At 46.3% G+C, this 19,710-nt stretch overlaps 1 protein-coding gene across 16 annotated transcripts in view; it reads right to left on the reverse strand.

The window, feature by feature from the left end:
* FGFR2 (fibroblast growth factor receptor 2) overlaps window positions 1-19,710 on the reverse strand; it is a 106,442-nt gene that overhangs the window by 21,782 nt on the left and 64,950 nt on the right. For 7 of the 16 annotated variants that reach the window (XM_049103085.1, XM_049103076.1, XM_049103080.1 and 4 more), the window contains 4 exons: window positions 16,668-16,858; window positions 15,391-15,538; window positions 11,766-11,969; window positions 2,307-2,457 (listed from right to left, as the gene is read on the reverse strand). In XM_049103085.1, coding sequence (XP_048959042.1) covers window positions 2,307-2,457; window positions 11,766-11,969; window positions 15,391-15,538; window positions 16,668-16,858 — 694 coding nt within the window. Of the gene's footprint in view, window positions 1-2,306; window positions 2,459-11,765; window positions 11,970-14,007; window positions 14,153-15,390; window positions 15,539-16,667; window positions 16,859-19,710 lie in introns of all 16 variants that reach the window. The other 9 variants (XM_049103077.1, XM_049103081.1, XM_049103087.1 and 6 more) reach the window with 3 other exon arrangements.

Below are 19,710 nucleotides of genomic sequence, written 5' to 3' on the forward strand. Positions count from 1 at the left end.
TAAACTGCTTCTAAATAGCCTTCATTCACTGGAAATCGGCTCCACCTACGTTTGTGCTCAACTCTGTTCTGAAATGCTTAGCACTCAGATTTTCCGCACTCAGGGACCCCCACCCCCTGCCAGGTGGGAGCTAACAGTTAGGCACATACAGACTTCCACTGTTGACTGCAGTGTCACAGCAGCAAAAACTGTGGACTGAACCTGAGAGAGCAGTAACTGCTATTTTTTTTTTAAGATTTATTTATTTATTTATTCATTCATTCATTCTTTCATGAGAGACACACAGAGGGAGGCAGAGACACAGGCAGAGGGAGAAGCGGGCTCCCTGCAGGAACACCGATGTGGGACTTGATCCCGGACTCCAGGATCACGCCCTGGGCCAAAGGCAGGCACTAAACCACTGAGCCACCCAGGCATCCTGAGAGCATAATTTCTTAAAACTCCGAGTTCAGCCTTGTGCATGCACACGCATGTGCACACGAACCCTCCTACTTGTACACTCAAAGTTGGGACCAAGGTGACTCCATGAGAAACAACCTCGTTCCGTTCTCTTTCCACATTCTCCAGGTAAAGAAACCATTCTTTCTGTTTTCTCCGATGCCTCCTCCCAGTTGTTCAATAAGCAAATCCTGAATGAATGAATGAATGATGTTTTCACTAGGGCACACAAATACACTGGAAATTACCTCCATTAACTCTCTTGACAGAGAGGTACCTGTACAATTATTTGGTCCTGGCTTATGGTGCACACCAGTATCTCCAAATCAGCCTTTGGGAGACAAAACTGGCGTGGAGTTGCGGGAAATCAAAATCACAGGGGGCCACGTAAGCTACCTCTCCCAAATAGAGCTCATCAGACTTGGTCTCTAAGGGCATCTGGGTGGCTCAGCGGTTGACCGTCTGCCTTTGGCTCAGGTCACGATCCGGGGGTCCTGGGATCGAGTCCCACAACAGGCCCCCTTCAGGGAGCCTGCTTCTCCCTCTGCCTATGTCTCTGCCTCTCTCTCTGTATCTCTCAAGAATAAATAAATAAAATCTTTAAAAAACAATACAAAATTTTTAAAACCTTTTTAATTTAAAATAATACTTGGGTCTCTAGAAAAGCTCATCTTGGTACCTCTAAATTTGTGTATGAGTCTCTTCTATTGTAATCAAAACACCTCTCTGACATAATCTCAGGAGATACTACAGATGTCAAGACAAAGCAGGAGGAGAAGCTATAAAGAAGCAAAGCAAAAGCTTATTCCGGTTGATGTGATGTAGATGGACAGTCCGTGATTTCCACCTTCCACTACTCCCAAGGTTCAAATTCGAGGGGCTACAAGTGGTACCCCGGAAGTGAGCCAACAGTCTTCGAGGACCATCATGCTTTATTTCAGAAGGTAGGTCTGGGAACTGGTCCCGCCCAGCAGTGGGAGGGCTGGGAGCACAAGATCTGCCTCACACACTCTCCTCCTAGCGCCACCAAGTTGTCAGGTCTGCAGTTCAGAGCTCCCAGCTCACCACTGCAGGGAGGAAAACAGAAGACAGGGAAACTCAAGAGCTAAGATTTGTACTCAGTCCTGGGAGGCCTGTACCATGATCATCACTTTACAAAAACGAAATTCAGAGAATCAAGGTTGCCCAGCCACTGGGGCAAGCTAAGCCAAGATTCAAATCCAGTCCAGGAGAGCCCAAATACATGGAACTGAAGCCAGATCAAGAGATAAACAGCTCCCAGTAATGCCTTCAACAGGGCCTGGAGGCTGTGCTTTGAGCATATGACTGAAACACCTCCACATCATCCAATGAAGAATATATGGACCACTGGAAATCTGATGGCAGGTACCACAGTCAAACCTTCTGCAGCCCTATATTACATTAACAACCCTTAAAACAGCAACATGGACTGAAGATTCTTAAGGCCGTTTGTATTTTATACCCAATTTCTCCAAAGAAATGAACTACAGAACAGTCATGTCATAAGCAGAAGCTGGAATGATATATCTGTTTTACAAACGGGATATTGTCCTTTTGGAACTGAGACTGGGTTTTAATTATCTAAAAAAGTGAAAAAGTACTAACCAGGTACTATCTAGTTTGGGGACTAGCCATGCCTAGTTGCTATTTTAAAGGAGCTAGTAAAAGAGAGAGAGAAAATAAATTCTTTCCTTTTTCAGGAATTGGCTATTTAGAAATACAATCTCACTCACTCCTGTTACCACCGTCAGACGTGATCTTTGCAGTTAAGGATCAGAAAAAGAAAATGTCAATCCAACATTTGTACCAAGATTCCATTTGAGGATGCGTCCAATAGAAGTACTCACTTATCTCTGGGAAACTCCCACTTTGGATCTTCCGGCAGTTCATACTCGGAGACCCCTGCCAGCATGGGGGTGTCTGCTGTTGAGGAGAGGCGCGTGGTTATCCTCACCAGCGGAGTGTTGGAGTTCATAGAGGAGCTGGACTCAGCAGACACCTGGATACAAAATGCAAAGACACAGGTGTAATCCTGGCTCCACCTGAGAAGCTTGGCGGCCGGCCAAAGCCCAGCCAGATGTTCGATTCTTAGAAAGGAAGAGAAGTGGGAGTGCTGGCCAAAGTCAAGAATTTCGGACCAAAACCATTGGATTCAACTCCTCTGTTCCCATCTAGGCGCTACCAGATTTCACCCACATCCTACATTCCTAAGACCAGGTCTGCAAACATTTTTAGATAGGATCTGAGCAAAACAGAAGTCAGCTTTCTGACCTAATTCCTCAAAACAAGCAGCTGAGGACAGAGCATCAACCCCACGGGATTCATTATTGCCTTTTCGCCTAGAACTGTCCCAGAGCCCTGCATGACCAATCAATCTCCCTGGAGACTAGCTCAGATCGTGAATCAATTCTGTGCCTATGAAACTCCATGAAAACATTTTAGAAAATCAGCTCTTCAATATGTTGTCTGCCTTTTGGAAGGAAAAGCCGAATGTCAGCTCTAGGATTTGAATGTGAAGGGCCAGGAGCTCCAAGTGCCTTAATTCCAGGTAACTGGAGACCCAGGCACCAGGGGCCGTTCTCTGCTGCTCCCCAGTCCTTCCGAGAACTGGTGGATGCCCAGGCCATTCGGTGGACATCAACTACCTCTTGTTAATTTTGCTTTCAGAAACTAGTGGACTGAACGTATGGGATGAAGAGTCAAGGAGCAAAAAAGAAAAAGCGAAAACAAAAAAACCCCCACATCCTTGCTTTATCATCTTGTGGGAAAGCGCCTCTCCCACCTGCAGCACGCAAGGGCTGCCCCGAATTTTCTCATTCACCCTCACTTGTTTCCATCTGCATCTGATAAAATGGTTACTTCTTAAACAGAGCGTCTTTCCTGTGATGGTTTCTGTAAAGGAAAACACACGCGGAGCCTACCTGAAGACTAATTTTGAGAATTACTCACAATCCTGGTACCATCATCGGCTGCTTGACCACTACGTTATTCAAAACCATGAACGAGACTTGGAGTTCACAGAAGTTGGAGCCTCAGGCTTAACGTGGCCCAACAAGGTGGCCCACCCTCCCTCCCTGGTTCTGTCCCCTGCGTGACTGCCCTGGTAAATGGGACTCCCCAGCTGTGCTGACAAACACCTTTTAAATTAAGGTGGCAAAGATGGAACGCAGAATAAACTTAGTTGGGGTCACCACTCACAAAGTAGAGCCTGAACCATTCCCACTGGGAACCAGAAGACCTGTACTTACTTCCCAGGGAACATCCTGCTTGGAATCCCTTCATTCTCTCCTTTGGAAGGCCAAAGTCTCCTTAAGGCAAACAGAAACCCAAGAAGATGCCCAAGAATGAACTGGGGGAAGAATCAGTTTAGGAATCAGAAGCCGGTTTCCGTATTAAAATCTAGTTGTATGTGCTGTTTAATCCAGGATTTCTATTACCTTTTAAACTGCACAAGAGAATGGGCACCTGTATGGCTCAGTTGGTTAAGCACCTGACTCTTGATTTTGGCTCAGGTTATGAGCTCCAGGCCATGAGATGGAGCCCCACACTGGGTTTCCCACTCAGCCCGGTTTGCTTTGAGGATGCTCTCCTCCCCCTCTGCCCTCCCTCCCATGCTCTTGTTCTCTCTCTTTTTAAAATAAATACATAAATCTTTAAAAATAAAAATAAAACGTACAAGAGAACATTTCTGAGCAACCTTCTGATGGGGGAGTCACTCCTAAATTTTACTATGCAGACAGTATGAGCAGTGTTAACAAGAGCACTATAAACATTTTCCTTAAAAATAAGCTAAAGAATCTTTAATTTTGGAACTGAGAGAACCTTGTCTATAGATTAGGCTCCAAGAGGCTGAGGCCTCACACCCAGGTGTCCACACACTTAAATGGCAGAAGCAAGGGCACGCCTGGGAGGCTCAGTGGTAGTGCGTCTGCCTTCAGCTCAGGGCATGATCCGGGGTCCTGGGATCGATTCCCACAGTGGAGTCCCCTCAGGGAGCCTGCTTCTCCCTCTGCCTATGTCTCTGCCTCTTTCTCTGTCTCTCATGAATAAATAAATAAAATCTTATATTAAAAAAAATGGCAGAAGGAGGAAAGCACAAAAGGTTAACTGTGTGGACTCCCAGAGAACCCACCCCTGCTCCCCACTAACACCAGGGACTAGGCAAGGGACCCCACCCTGGCCAACAGACAACTTGGAACACCCCTCCAGAATCCACCTGGGGCCCAACACACTGCACGACACTGACTCAGCTGTAGGACTCATCCAAAACCCGGCCTTTCAAAGAGCATCAAGATCTACACAGTCTCCAGTGACCACACAAACATCTTGTGCTCCATCCATAGAGAAGACACAAAAGATTCAGGACTGAGTTTGGCCAAAGATGTTTCCCCAAATCCTAACGTCCTGCATCAAGGCCGTGTGCTATGCACACAAAAGGAAGCTGGTGTTTTCAAAGACAAGAAGGTCTTCTGGAAAGTTCTCCCATGTAGAGAGGCAAAAATCACCATTCACTGCCACGAGAACTTGGACCTGAGGATCACAGGCAACAAGGAGCGGCCACACTAGTAAGTCAGCCTCGCTGATGATACAGACCCCAAATGGCTGTGGTCTGGCACAGTATGCTGCCATGACTCTCTGCAAGGACAGCTGGGTAGTCTATCACCACTGGACCCATGGGATGTCCAGAATTCCACTATCAGTACCAGATGGGCTGCCATCAGTGGAGAGGAGGGGCAACCCAATGGGGAAAAAAACAGGGGCAGGGTTCTGGGTGAAACAGCAGGTCTTCCAAAACCTCTGCTCATATGGGCAAGGCTTAGAGAGTCTGATGTGGGAAAGCAGCCTTCCCTTGGGGGGGTGGGGGGAACATAGCATTGTTTCTGAACTTTCAGGAAGGATACAGAAGACATCTAACAGTGGTTACCTTCAGAGAAGACAGACTCACAGCTGAGGGAAGGGGCAAAATTCGTCTTACCTCAGAACTTTCCAAGCCACTTGAATTTCATTACCCTGCATACGTAGTTCTTTTTTATTTTAGAAGAAGCACTTCTTTAACATAAAAATATTTTTTAGAAGAGCAGGGATCAGAACTGAGGAAGGTGAAACCGCCACAGGAGGGGAGGGGGAAAAAGCAAAGCACACAGGCTTGAAACACAGTGACTTCTACGAGGAGTCAGGAATGACGAGGACACGGCCCCTGCCTCTTTCCCTGGGCTACCGGGCTGGGTTTTGCTGCATCTCTGCACCCTCCTGCGTGGGCACCTAGCGACCGGCCCTGGCCAAGCAGCTAACCCGAGATGGTACCTTTCCTCTGCTACCTGTTCATGACACGGGGCCCCAGGCAGGTCGGGGGCCAAGCCCCAGTTCCCATGCTGGCCAACCGTGAGAGCTTCAGGAAGTCATTTATCCATCCTAAACTAGAGTTTCCTACCTGTTAAAAGGAAACTAGGAAAGTTTCCGCTCCACAGAGTGACCTTGAGGGTAAAATGAGGTCACACCCATAAAGCCTTCAGTGCTGAGCTGGGCCCTTGTGAAGGGCTCAGTTAGTATTTGCTGTCGACACCACAACTGTTTTTCCTAGCACCTTTTTAGAATCCTGTGCTGCCCAGATCCAAGGGAGTTTATGACTGGCACCTGCCTCTGGGGAATCCAGGAGATCTGGAGCACGCAGCTGCTTTTGTGTGGGTGATGCTGTCCTACTGTGTGCTCGGGGAAGAACGAAGCTCCGCTGGCATTAAGGGCTGACTGTACAACAGGACAGGCCTGATGGGTTTGGAAGAGGACACCCTCTGCTCCCAGCCAGCATGGGCTGCGGCTCCAGCAAGTGAAAGAGCAAAGCTAAGAAATTAAGGATCGGGGTGTCAGGGGTCGGTCCCAGGGCAGGGGGAGAGCTGGTGCGTGAGAACGTCCTCATGATGAATGTGGCTTAGAGGCTGCTTAAGAACAGAAAGACTTAACGTTGAGCCGGACGTTAACTGCTCTGCGGCTAGCCTATGACCCGAGAGGAATCTCTGCCCACAAACCCATGGCAAAAGTTCACATCCCCCTCCAAACAATCTCAACGAGGTTTTAACGTGAAAGCTTTTAAAACAGAAACCCTTGGCAAACCCTGCCGTTATCATTACTTATGAAAACTTGAAAATCGTGCTTGCAAAAAAGGATTACTTAGGAGAGTTCTGTCCAGATTCGATGTGGAGGTTTAGATTCAAGGCACAAATGTGGAAAATACTTTTGCACAAAGGGGGGGTGAAAAAAAAAAAGGTAAGAAGATGCCAGAAGTATAAGAAACTAGAATCTGGTCACTCTGTCCATGGAGGTATATCTTAATTTTACCTCCATGCATTTTTACTGAGCTTTTAAAATCCCCTCTGGGACTGTAAACCGTGGCTGGCTTTCTCTTCACTCCGCTTCTGCCGAGAGCTAACGTGTTTCCGGGGCTTGGCACCGCCATCCTCTGCTGGCGACTCCTCCATGAAACGCTGCATCTTGCTGGAGTGTCTTTCCTTCCGAATATGTCCCTCGAGTAATTCCACTGCCCACCCGTGAACCCCTTGACTAACTCAGCACTATTAAATTATCACTTTTTTTTTTTTTTTGGCACAAAATCATGATCTTCCCTATCACATGTTCTATCTAGTCTAAAAAATATTCCACTGGTGGTGATAATTAAATTACCAATAAAGAATGAATGCGAGCCCCCTAAAATAAAGCACCCCTCCATCCCAGCAGGCGCGTTTCTACTGTGTATTTGCAGTCTCAACTCCTCACTCTCCGGAATCTCTTTAACACGTGCCATAAATCAAGCTTTTAATGAATTGTGCATTTTGTATACTTCTACAGTGTATGTGGGAGATTAAGCAAGGGAGTAGGGAATAGGGCTTTTTTTTCCCCCCTTTTCTTTTTAAAGGGCCACCAAGAAATAGTGTTATCTCTGCACACTGGGTTAGGACCAAGGTAGGGGACCTCACAGAGAACAGGGCAGGCAGAGGCAAAGAGGGGAGGGGTGACGAATGGCCACACTAATTCCTGATTCTGAGGCTGTGGATCCACGTTCCCAAGCCAGAACTAAGGCCCCGCGCTAACATACTTTTAGCTCTAAGCCCTGCCCACCACTCCCCTTGACATCCAAACAAAATGCTTTCACCACTTCCAACCAGGTGGCTGGGATAAAGGTTGAAGGGGTTTCTAGGGTTGGATTCTGTTTCCCTCCATAACATAATTGAAGTCATCAGACGAGGTGGTTTATCACTTTTCTCCAACAGGTCTCTGCCTCCCCCATGAATAAACCCATTGGATCAATGGCTCACCCACCAGTCCTGGACAGGCTGGGTCTTCCTAGAAGATCCCAGTAGCCCAAATCCAAATCAGATCTCATACTGCCCTGTCTGTGGAAGGCTGAGAGGAGGGAGCAGCCCAATGGGGAGGCCAGGGAGGATGAAGCACCCACATGGAAGGGCGGAACCCAGTTAGCCATCCAGAGCTGCCCTCATTACCCAAGTATGTTCTGGAACCAGGGAGGCTTCATTAGACCACCTGACTAGCCAAAACATGGAGAATGTTCCAAGATCATGGTATTTGGCTGCTAGACAGCAAATAAGCTTCTAGGAGTAGAACCCTCCCTCCTCACAGGATCCAGTGTGTTTCATAACCAAGAATGCGCAGCCCCAAGAACTGGCTCCTGAACCACCTGCACCCAGCCGGTACCCCCACATCTTCTGTCTCGTTCTGGAGGTGCCTGGGAACATGCCACTCGCCTCAAAGACACTGTTATAAAAGATAATCTTGATCTACCCAAAACAGCAACCAAGAGGATGAAACTAAAGTCTCAGAAAAAAAATCACCCTCTGGGCCCTTCTCAGAGGCCAGTGGCGGTACAAGTGGGTGCTGCATGCATGTGCGCCCCTACCCAGCAGATGGGTTTATCTGTTTATGGCAAGAGTTAAATCTCCATCCTGCCCTATGGAAACTTCTGGTTCCAGGGAAGGAAGCTGCTGTACCCCCTAAAAAACGGATCCACTGAACCCAGCAATACCGCATGCTTCCTGAGCAAACATCTTTGACCTCCTCTACATCTCTCCCACCAATACCCAACTGGTGATGTGTTGCAGCACGCGAGAGGTTGAGGCCCTCTCTCGAACTCACGGATGTGCACAGGCTGCTTCCCAGTGACTGTGGCTGTCCACCGGCAGCCCTGGACTCCTACACAAGAGCTGATAAGCTCATGAGGACACCCTCTCTGGCCTAGCCCTCCTGGCCTCCTTGATCACACTGATGCCAAAGGAGCAGGAGCAGGTAAGCCAGTGGCTGGCATGGTATCCAAGCCCCAGCACTGAAAGCACGAGGAGCTCCTGTCAAGGGACAAAGAGAGACGCTGTGTGCCACCTGCCTCCCCCAACCAAAAAGTTCTTTTCTCTTTCCTCAAGCATCAAAATGCATAAAGAGCCTCAAAAAACTCACGCTCACTGGGACATGAACACAAGGAATTTCTTAGCTACCAGAGAAAAGTATTTTTGACTCAAAAAAAAACCAAAAAAAAAAAAACCAAAAAAACCTAAAATGTCTATCTTATGACAGTAAGTCCAGTACAAATTAGTAAATGTCAAGAAGGAAAAATTCACAGTAGGAGAGAGAAAGAGAGAGAGAAAGAAAGAAAAAAAGAAAAGAAGGAAAAGAAAAAACACAACTCCTCTTGTTCTAAAAAGAGAACAATGATGGATTGAGTTGAGTGAGATGTTGTGTGTATGTGTTGGGGGAGGGGCGAGGGTCAGGGCCAAGAAGATAACCCTCCAACTCCATCATGAAAACACTCAGTTACCTGTGTGGTAGAGGAGGTTGGGCAAATACAGCATGAAAAGTGGCCTTGCAAAAAACTAGGAAGAAGCCATCTTCAAGACATCTGATTACAGGTTCACCTGTCGCCAGGTAAAGGCATGCCTGGCATCCCTGTGGTATTTTCTCTGTCATCAACATATCTGTTGGGGCTTTTCATTCCAGCTACAGTCCAATAACCCTCTTTTATCCAGATACCTGATAGACATCTCCTGCCCCGCCAAAGGGGCCGTGCTTACTGATGGAGTGAGTGTGCTCTTTGTAAAGAATCACACATCCATTTTGACATATATGAGAAGCTGAGGTGTATCCACATTCCCCCAAATAAATTAATCTCTCAGAGATCTGTTTTCTTCCAAGGGACTGGTATTTGACCACTTTCTTCTGCTTCTCTTACTCTACTTGACCCTATGAAAACCCAAGACAACCACATTCCAAATGATGACCCCCAAATAACCTTGGAACCATTGGTGAAGGTGACAGGCTATATCTTGCATGGAACCTGGGTTATACCAAGCACTCAGGAAATTATGATAAAGGAGTGAAGAAAGGGAGAACAAAGGAGAAAACCTACTGTTCCCTTTGGTTACACAGGGCAAGACCTCTGTATAGGAAGAATGCCCAACCGATGTGGAGACAAAGAAGAAAGGCCAGTCAGCCAAAGAGAAACGAAAGTACGATGACTGGGGTTGAGTCAAGGAGATTTTAAGGGCGGCTATGTCTTTTATATTTGAGTAAAAAGAAGAGCACTTGTAACAGTTGCAGGAGAAAAGATGATGAAATCATGATGGGCCAATGGTCTAGCTACACCAAATTGCAGCTTTCCTCCAGAACGTAGCATTTTCCCCTATTAGAAAAAAAAAAATGAATAATAGAGATCGGAACCATTCCCCTTTTCAGCTCCCCGAGGTCAGGTTCTCAAGATGGTGGCTAGAAGAATGGCCCAGAAGTAACTGGAAAGGAGGAGGGGCGGGGAGGGTTGGCCATAGCACCTGAAGGGCCCCACCTGGCCATGTTAAGAATCACCTTCACACTGGACTCTCCACTAGAGTCAGGCAAGTGGCCCCATCACTGCTTCTCTAGAAGGCCCCAAGAATGATAGTGGTGTCATTTTAGTAACAATAGCATTCTAGGTGGCAGGAGTGGTCCAACACAATTTGGGCAATCACCTGCACTTGACACACACTCCAAATGCTATCCGTAGCCCCTAAGAGAATAAAAAGCTGCTTAATACATGACTTCAAAGAAGTCAACAAGGACCCATTCAGCTCAGAGGCTGGAGCTGGATTGAGAACACTCAGAGCCATGCCAAAACTGCGGCTGGCCAACTGGTTCCTAATCCGTGCTAATGCCTGATCCAGAAAATGTCATCGCCACCTGAAGTCCCAGGAGGGACTGCGCTGGGATTAACCCAGAGTTTCTCAGAGTGCATTTCAGAATCACCTAAAGACCTGCTTAAAATACAGATTCCTGGTCCCATTCAAGGTCTACTGAACCAGAATCCCTGGGGCTAAGACTATGGAATCTGCGATTTTAACAAATGCCCTGTAAATTTTACTAAAGCACACACTGCAACAGAGCCAGTGAGTTAGCCATTTCACTTCTTTCAATAGAAATACCTTTACCTGAACAAAGTTCCCAGTACACTTTACTTGTAAACACTTTCCGTTCACATCTACCTTCCCCTTCCACCTTCACGAGCACAGAGAAAGGAGGCAAAGCATATCCTATCCCACTCAGCTTTGTTGCTTTGGTTTAAAGCCCTGTCTCCCCAAAGCAAAATTAACCCAATCAGGAGGCACATGTGAGCAAAAAAGACCAGACATGGGGTTAAGAACAATCTGTTGCTCGTTCAATATAAAAATCATTCTACCACCAAATCCAGAGCCACACTTGCGAACAATTAACAATAACATAATATATGCATATATTTCTATTTTAAGAATCAGAGAGGTCGAGCCAAAACCCAGTTAAGAAAGACATCATAGTCTGGTTTAAATCAAGCAGTAGTTCAGATTCATCTCCAGAGCATAAGTTTCTGACCTTGATTTAAAAAAATAAGTCAAAGAGAACTAGAGTCCCTCCCTTTCCAACTAGTGGCATAAGCCTGTCTCAAAAACAGCATTAGATCACAGGGGACAAATGGTCTATGATTCAAAAAGACCGCTGCACTTGAGCCTCAAACACACAAGGGCATTGCCTCCCCGTGTCATTGCCAGTCCTACCTGATTAGCTCCCAGAGTCTCATACTGTCATGCTTTCTTGCCCTTAGAACTTGACTCAGTTGACCCCACTGATGCCCCAAGGCGGGAGACGGGACTCTCTGGGCCCCAGTGACTGATTAGAGAGGCACGTCGGGATTGCTTGCACAGTGAAGTTCACAGAAGTAGATGGCATTGTAGCCGAGCAAAAGACCCGAGGAGAGCTGGCTGGGGCATGGGAGAGGAATAAATTTCTTCAAACTCTTTATCTACTTTCTGTTACCTGTCTCCGCAAGGGGATGCGCTTGGTCAGCTTGTGCACAGCTGGCTGGCTGCTGAAGTCTGGCTTCTTGGTTGTGGTCTTCATTCGGCACAGGATGACTGTCACCACCATACAGGCAATTAGGAAGACCCCTATGCAGTAAATGGCTATCTCCAGGTAGTCTGGGGAAGCCGTAATCTCCTTTTCTCTTACAGGAGCTAGAGTGTAAGATCACAGGGGAAGAACAGGTAAGCAGGCCACAAGGTTAGGACATGGGCTTGATGCATACTGGCAGAGCTAACGAATCACAAGGTGATGACCCTTCCCAATGACTCCATCCTGCAAAATGGCATGGGCTATGGGCCTGCCATGCACCTCTCCCAAATGAAGGTGAGTAACCAAGGGCTCCTCACTTGACCACCAGAGCCCAAGCGGCCGCTATCTCTAGCCTCAATGGGCCTCTGCAATCCAGTCATTGTGATAGGTCGGCTGCCACTAAGACACAAAGGGCAGGCTACAAGGCCACATTCTGTCAGACATTTGGGCAGAGCAGGACAGTCAACCATATCTCCAAAAAAAGGACTGTCTTCTGTGGTAGTCTCTGATGCAAACCAAACTAAAAATTCTTAAGTATAAATAATGCCCACTTTTCCATCGGAAGAGATGGTACCTCACTCTTATTTGGGTAAGCTCTTCCAGAGGAAGATGTGACAGGGTGATTTACCCCACATGAACACACTTCCATATGAAATGAAATAAATATTCCTCTAGTAGGCTGGTCCGGAAAGGTTTCAAATTTCTTAATACAGTCCAGCCTATTATCCAACTAAATAAACAAATGCATTTGATTTAAAGACCAAATCGTCTTTAATATAGAATCATTGTGTCCGTGCCACGGAAAGTTTGTAACATTCCTTAATCAATGACCATTTAAGATTTATGTTTTTGGTTATACTGATGTCACTATAACTTTTCTCTTAAAGAAAAAATAGAAATGGTATTACATGTGAGTAGCCATAAAATTACTTAAGGTAGCATGCTCTTAGATCAACTTCCAATAATATCTGCTCCCTCCTCAGTCCTCAATGGTCATCAAGCTACAAGCAGTGTATTTCCAAACAGTATTTTCCTCGAACTGCATCCTTAGTTGCTAGTACTGTCAGGCAAATTGGTTAAGAAGGGCCAATGAGGCACCTGCAGAATGCAGTACTGCAAGTAAAAAGCAAGCTCAACGTAAGAGGCATCTCATTGTCTCAAAGCAAATATTCACAGAGCAGACTCACGACAAAAGGAAAAATGGATGCGATGGTATTATTTAAAGCTTATACATTTTAATCGGAAAAATACTTGCAAGATAGTCAAAACTCCTAGCAGCACAGCACAAAATGAAATGATCAATTTCTTTTTACTAGATATAAAATAAGCATGCAGGTAGACACTGTAATCTAAAAAAAATCAGGAATTAATAACTGGAGTGGAACATCATGAGCTAGCAAACCAGTCTAATGCAGTTTCACAAAGGTAATGACAGAGACAGACGCATCAAAGTAGAACGTGATTATCAGGAAGAGTTCGACCAGGACAGAGATGTCAGTTAAAGATTCAGACAGGCAGCAGTATTTAGGCAACAGGGCTTTGCTGACGATTTCCCCACAGGGCGGAAATAACATCAAGCCCAAGATGGCAAGAGCATGCTTTGCAGGAAAGGGGTCCGTTTTATTGCGACATGCGGCAAGCCACCGATTCCCGAGGTAGGTAACACACTGCTTCTGTACGCCCTACATGCAGAGGGGCTTCTCCCCTGGTACCTCAACATACATCCATCTATTTACATAGCATTAAAAAGAGAAAAGTGGAACAAAGTAATAAAAGTACATATGGGATTTTAATGAAATGGAATTCGAAATGAGAAAAAAAAATTACTTTGAATTTTACAAAGTAATTTCAACTTCTTCCTTAAGAGAAACACGATGGGCGAATTTATACATCATCGACTCAGTGACTCAGTAAAAATATAAGATCCCTTTGGGTTTTCGGGATGAAATTTCACTTGATCATAAACGTTGAGTGTGGGATCTCATTGTAAGTGAATTTCCAAAGGCAACTTTCTTATCCCCGGGGGATAATTTCCAACATTTTTAAAAATCTTTATGCCAGGATAAAAGGGGCCATTTCTGAGAACAGAAGCCGTGTTAATTTTATAGCAATCAACCAAGAAAAGGGAAAAAAACCATGGAGAGAAAGAGCAGTATATACCTGGAAGAACTGTCAACCATGCAGAGTGAAAGGATATCCCAATAGAATTACCCGCCAAGCACGTATATTCCCCAGCATCCTCAAAAGTTACATTCCGAATATAGAGAACCTCAATCTCTTTGTCCGTGGTATTAACACCGGCGGCCTAGAAAACAGGGAAGCAAGAGAAAAGGCTAGACAACACAGGGATGATCGTGGAGGGGGCCGTGGAACCATGAGGCATCGCACCGGGGGCTCCGGCAGGTGCTGGCCACCAGAAGATTCCGATCGCAGCCCGTCCACAAAGCCCACAACCGAGAGACACTGAGCGACACTGAGCAGCTCGCCTCCACAGGCCCGTCACCACACCGGCTTCACCACCTAGACATGCATGCAATCAGACGCATGGAAAAATCGACCCACAGAGATCCGTTCTCTTGGCCTTTGTTTTGCTTTGGATTTGGGGGTGGTTTTCCAAAAGTATGGCACCCAAAGCCCCAGCTGGGTTCTGTCCTGTTGGCTGCAGACTCCCACCTTGGGGGAAAAAAAAAAAAAAAAAAAAAAGGACGGTTCTGTCTGAATTACTGGGTTATAAAGCAAAGCCCTGGAGACACGCCCCAGCGGACACCTGCACATCCTTCCAGCCCTGTGGGAGCCAACCAGGGTGGAATATTGTGTCAGCCAGCAGACTGATTTTCACTCCCGTGTAACCATTTAGACTCACGTTGCATGAAAGAAAACAGAAGTATGATCATGGTAGCAAAGAAATTGGGTTTGTTTTTTTCCTTCTATAGAAACATTTGAACGTGAGTCGTGACAAACTAAGAACGCCAACCTGTTGCCTTCAATAGTGTTCATGTTCATTAAATGGATTGTGTTCCAATTTGGAGATTGCAAGGTCAAGGACAGTATCTCCTATGCCTCAATTATGCAATCGAGGAAAAAATATCGTTGGAAAAATTACATAGTGCCAATATTTCTCTACCAATTTGGGGGCAGAAGAAGGTATTCGATCAGAATTCTGCTAATATGCAAATGTCCCAAATTCAACAGGCATCCCTGTGTGCATTTAAAATGCTGATGATGTGCAGTAATGATGGGGAATGTGCAGCCCAAACAAGATAAACCAGAAGGAACCACTTAAAAACTGGGTGGGGGAGGGGTGGAGTGTAATCTTTAGAAAAAATCTGAGCAAGCACTTTGAACATCGTGGGCATTTTTCCATGGCTGCTGGCATCACACCAGCCGCATCACCGAAGAGAGATTATTACAAATATACCAAGGCCACAGAGTCATCCTATAAGCTGCCTGCCGTCTCCCAAAGCACCAAGTCTTTTCAGCTTCTATATCCAGCCTTCTTTTAAAAAAAAAGAAAAAAAAAAAAAAAACACAAAACATTGTTACCTTGCTGTTTTGGCAGGACAGTGAGCCAGGCAGACTGGTTGGCCTGCCCTATATAATTGGAGACCTTACATATATACTCCCCAGCATCCTCCTCAGTCACATTGAACAGAGCCAGCACTTCTGCATTGGAACTATTTATTCCCGAGTGCTGGAACAGACACAGGAGAACAATATAACGGCCAACCAGGAAGGACTTTGCACTGCCTAGGGTCCCACCACCAACATACCACAAAAAAACAAAAACAAAAACAAAAACAAAAACAAAAACATCCTCCATTAGGTCTAAGCAGCTGCCTTCAAGGGTTGTGGGTTTCGATAGAACAAAATATGCCAACTGATGGCAAAGGAAGTGACCCAGTGGAGAGGGACGGAACGGTGTACTCAATACCTAGCAAGCTGGTCCTCTTTTTCCAGCTCTTTTGATCATCGGCATTCTCAGCTGAGAAGAATACCTCATTGGTTGAGAGTTTTTAGTGGAGCTGCCTATGGTTCTACTGGAAGACCGTTCTTTTAAAGGACGTTCTCCACGAGCACCTAGATGCAGCAGACGTGGCAGGCAATGGCTAAGAAGAGGCTGTACGGACTTAGCTGCTGCTTGCTCTCACCGTCCTGAAGAGCAAGACAGATCTAAAAATTAAAGAGGCCGATGTGATCACCAAGGCCCCTCTTAAATGGGGATTTGCAAGGAACCAAATAAGAAATACCAGGAGAAAGAAAGTTTCCTTGTTCAACATTTCACCAGTGCAAGAACATTTTCTTCAAGTTTATCGTCTAAGCCACATGGGAGTCCATTTCAAAGGCTAAAAGATTTCTTTTAAAAGTAAAATGTAAATCATTTCTGACCGGTGGCTGCTCCAGTTTGAGCCTGACATCGGACGAAGGCGACATTGGCCTAACAGTAGACACTGGTACTGTGCCTCAAGTTTGCAGAGGTCTCCCAGTGCATGCCATCCGGTGGACTCTGCACAGCCGCCCCGTAGGGGGGAACGGCATCACAATCCCCACTTTTATGGATGGGCCACTAAGTCTGCATGTCTTGCCGGACAGTTGAATTATCCTGACCCCCACTTTAAGAGCCCCTCCACCACCCCAGAGCTCGCTGCTGCAATTTTACCAGTGAGCCCAATAATCCGCTAATTCCCTAACACACTCCCTCCTGGCCGGTCCAAGAAAGAGAATCATCTTCTCACAGATCCAACAGGAAATCAAAGAACCTGTCCCCAAGTCCACGGCGGAGACCCCAGGCGTGGGTCCCTTCAGATTCAGAAAGTCCTCACCTTGAGAACCTTGAGGTACGGCAACCCATCGGGCCCGTATTTGCTCCCGTTCTTTTCTACGTGTTTGATCCACTGAATGTGGGGCTGGGCATCGCTGTAAACTTTGCAGACAAACTCCACGTCGCCTCCGACCACGGTGGAGGCGTTTGCCGGCAGCCCAGCTTGGAGGATGGGCCGGTGTGGCGATCGCTCTGGGGAAGAGAGGGAGGGAAGGGGGGAGACGAATAAATAAGTTGTGTTGTCCAGAAGGCTGCTCGTGAACATAAGCCAAAAAGGCCTCAAGTCTGCTGGCTGACTCCTTTGAAATAACACTGCGGCCCAATGCATAACAAAACCGACTTCAAAGGAGACTGCTGGAGCGCGACCCTTGTAAAAAGAATACTTATTTAGAAAACAGAGAGAAGAACTTCTGATATCTCAAGTTATTGGTTGTCTGTGGCCACCTACCGAACAAGGGGAAAGACGTTATTTTGACGATCGAGAAGACAAATGGCAGGGGAAAGGGGGCCCCTTTATTTGTCCCACGTGGCATAACATCAGAGACTCCCATTGACCATGAGCGTAACATGGAGGGCAGGGGACAAGATTTAGGGCACTCTGAACACCACGATGGCTCCCATACACGGTGTCTCCAGAAATATCTCTAAGCTGCTCGGACAAGACCTCCGTTTCTTGCTTTGAAAAGAAAAACTGAAAGATGGAGCTCAAGGTTATGAACAGCCTGACTTGAACAAGTGGATTCATCTTACTATGGAATTCACTCTTTTTATTCATCATTCACCCATTCATCTCCTTGATACATATTACGTGTTACCACCTGCCAAATGCTAGATGCACAAATAGACAATCCTTATTCGGATGTGGCACTGAAAGAAACACAACCAGACACCAATTGCCCAATCCTGGTGGTGCTCTAGGCCATGTTCAAGGAAGCCCCATAGAGGGTATGCTAGCAATGACTTCCCACCCTTGCTTGCCTTGCCCCTCTCTCTCTCTCTCTCTCTCTCTCTCTCTCTCTAGGCAAAAAGTTCTCAACAAACGACACCTCTTGTCTTACACCTAAAAAAAGTTCCTCTCTGGTTTAGAGGTGGTCTCTACAAAAATCTTGTAGAGGCAGCCACGTCAAGGGACATGAGAAACTGCACACCAGAGTCCTCAAGAATCTGCTAACAGACCAGCCTGCTGCGTGATCCTGTCCACAAAGGCACTAGAATCACAAGCCAACTGCCATCTTCCTATGTGGCAGTTGGGTCAAGAGCCACACATAACCAGTCAGCCAGCCACCCAACAATGTATCATCCCATCCCCACGTACCTGCATGTACAAGCCAGCCTCCCTATCTATCTACCCACCCTGCAGATCCCACTGCCTTTAACCCCCACCTTAAAAAATGACCTAAAGGGGCAGCCCTGGTGGCTCGGTGGTTTAGCGCCGCCTATAGCCCAGGGCCTGATCCTGGAGACCCAGGATCGAATCTCATGTCAGGCTCCCTGCATGGAGCCTGCTTCTCTCTCGCCTGTGTCTCTGCCTCTCGCCTCTCTCTCCTCTCTGTGTATTCTCATGAATAAATAAATTAAATATTTTAAAAAAATGATCTAAGGAAAGAAGGAGATCTCAGCCAACCCAACACTCCAAGGATGCCTCCACCCTGTACCTGAGTATCCCCATGCACTGGGCTGGAAACAGTAGATTACAATGATAGATATCTAAACCCTTCTATATTTGGGCTTTTCAGATTAAAATATCATTTAGTGGAATTTGTTGGACACAAGCCAAACCATGTGCAAATTGATTTTACTGCAAAAGCCTGTTGGTCTTTAAAAACAAGAAAGAAAAAGAAAGAAGAAAAGAAAGAAGAAAGAAGAAAGAAGAAAGAAAGAAAGAAAGAAAGAAAGAAAGAAAGAAAGAAAGAAAGAAAGGAGAAAAGAAAAGAAAGAAAAGAAAAGAAAGAAAAGAAAGAAAAGAAAAGAAAAGAAAAGAAAAAAGAAAGAAAGCTAGTGGGTTACCCTTAGCACCTTTCCTTCCAGAACTTTCCCATCACTTTACAGACATCTACACTTTCACGTTAAAAAGATAAGGATTTCAGAGCCTCCAAAGAAGTCACTCGTTTGCCCGACATTACCCTGTAGGCTGAGCAGAGAACCCAGAAGTCCTACTTTTGTGGGCAGAAAATCTCAGACCTAGGGTCCCTTCAAACATCACCAGAAAGCCTCTCACCCTTCGGCTGACGCGCCATCCCTGAGATGGACCACTGTGAGGCTCCTGGTCTGGTCTGGCAGCCAGCTGGATGCCCCGGGGACCCGGCTTGCAGCTGGCAGGGACAGGTCCAGTTTAATCCTGGCTAGCCCCATCCACGTGAGAAGAACAGAGTTAAGTCCAGACACAAACTGTCCTCACCAGGCCTCTTCCCAAGAGACTCAGTTGGGGTGGGGGGGGGGTGTATGTGTGGAGGATCTGTCCTCTGGGCTGGATGCTGCCGGCCAAGCTCACAAAATAACACTCCTTTATACGTACCTCGTACTGAGGTGGTTTACGCTTTCCCATAGAAAAGTGAATTTTCGGTATCAATTCCTTCTCTGGCTCGGTTCTCCAGTTTTGTGTGTGTGAGTTGGTGTGTTTTAAGATAAATATTTACAGTGGACCTCAGCATTTATTCTTAGAAACAAAGGTACTATAAAATCTTAAATGTCATAAGCCAGATCAACTGAATTTCAAACCAAGTTCTCCTTCTTAAACATACTTGTTTCCAATAAATCGTTTCACAAGCAAACATTGTGCATGTAATACCAAATAATGATGCCCTGGGAACAATGAGTGCTTTCATACCGCCGACATCTCTGGCCTGCGCCAGCCTGCAGCAGGGAACATAGTCACTGGGGCAACACTGGCAGGACCCACTACAGAGCTGCGGCCTTGTTTTACTTGTGGTCAGCGTGCTGCTACGTTCCAGTTATTAAGTTAGGCCATTGCTATCCCGACTATCCCCCCCCCCCCAAAAAAAAAGGCCACTGCAATGGTTTCATGTTATTGCATTTGCAAATTA

The sequence above is a fragment of the Canis lupus genome, chromosome 28, assembly GCF_003254725.2.
Source record: "Canis lupus dingo isolate Sandy chromosome 28, ASM325472v2, whole genome shotgun sequence".
Lineage (NCBI taxonomy): Eukaryota > Metazoa > Chordata > Mammalia > Carnivora > Canidae > Canis > Canis lupus.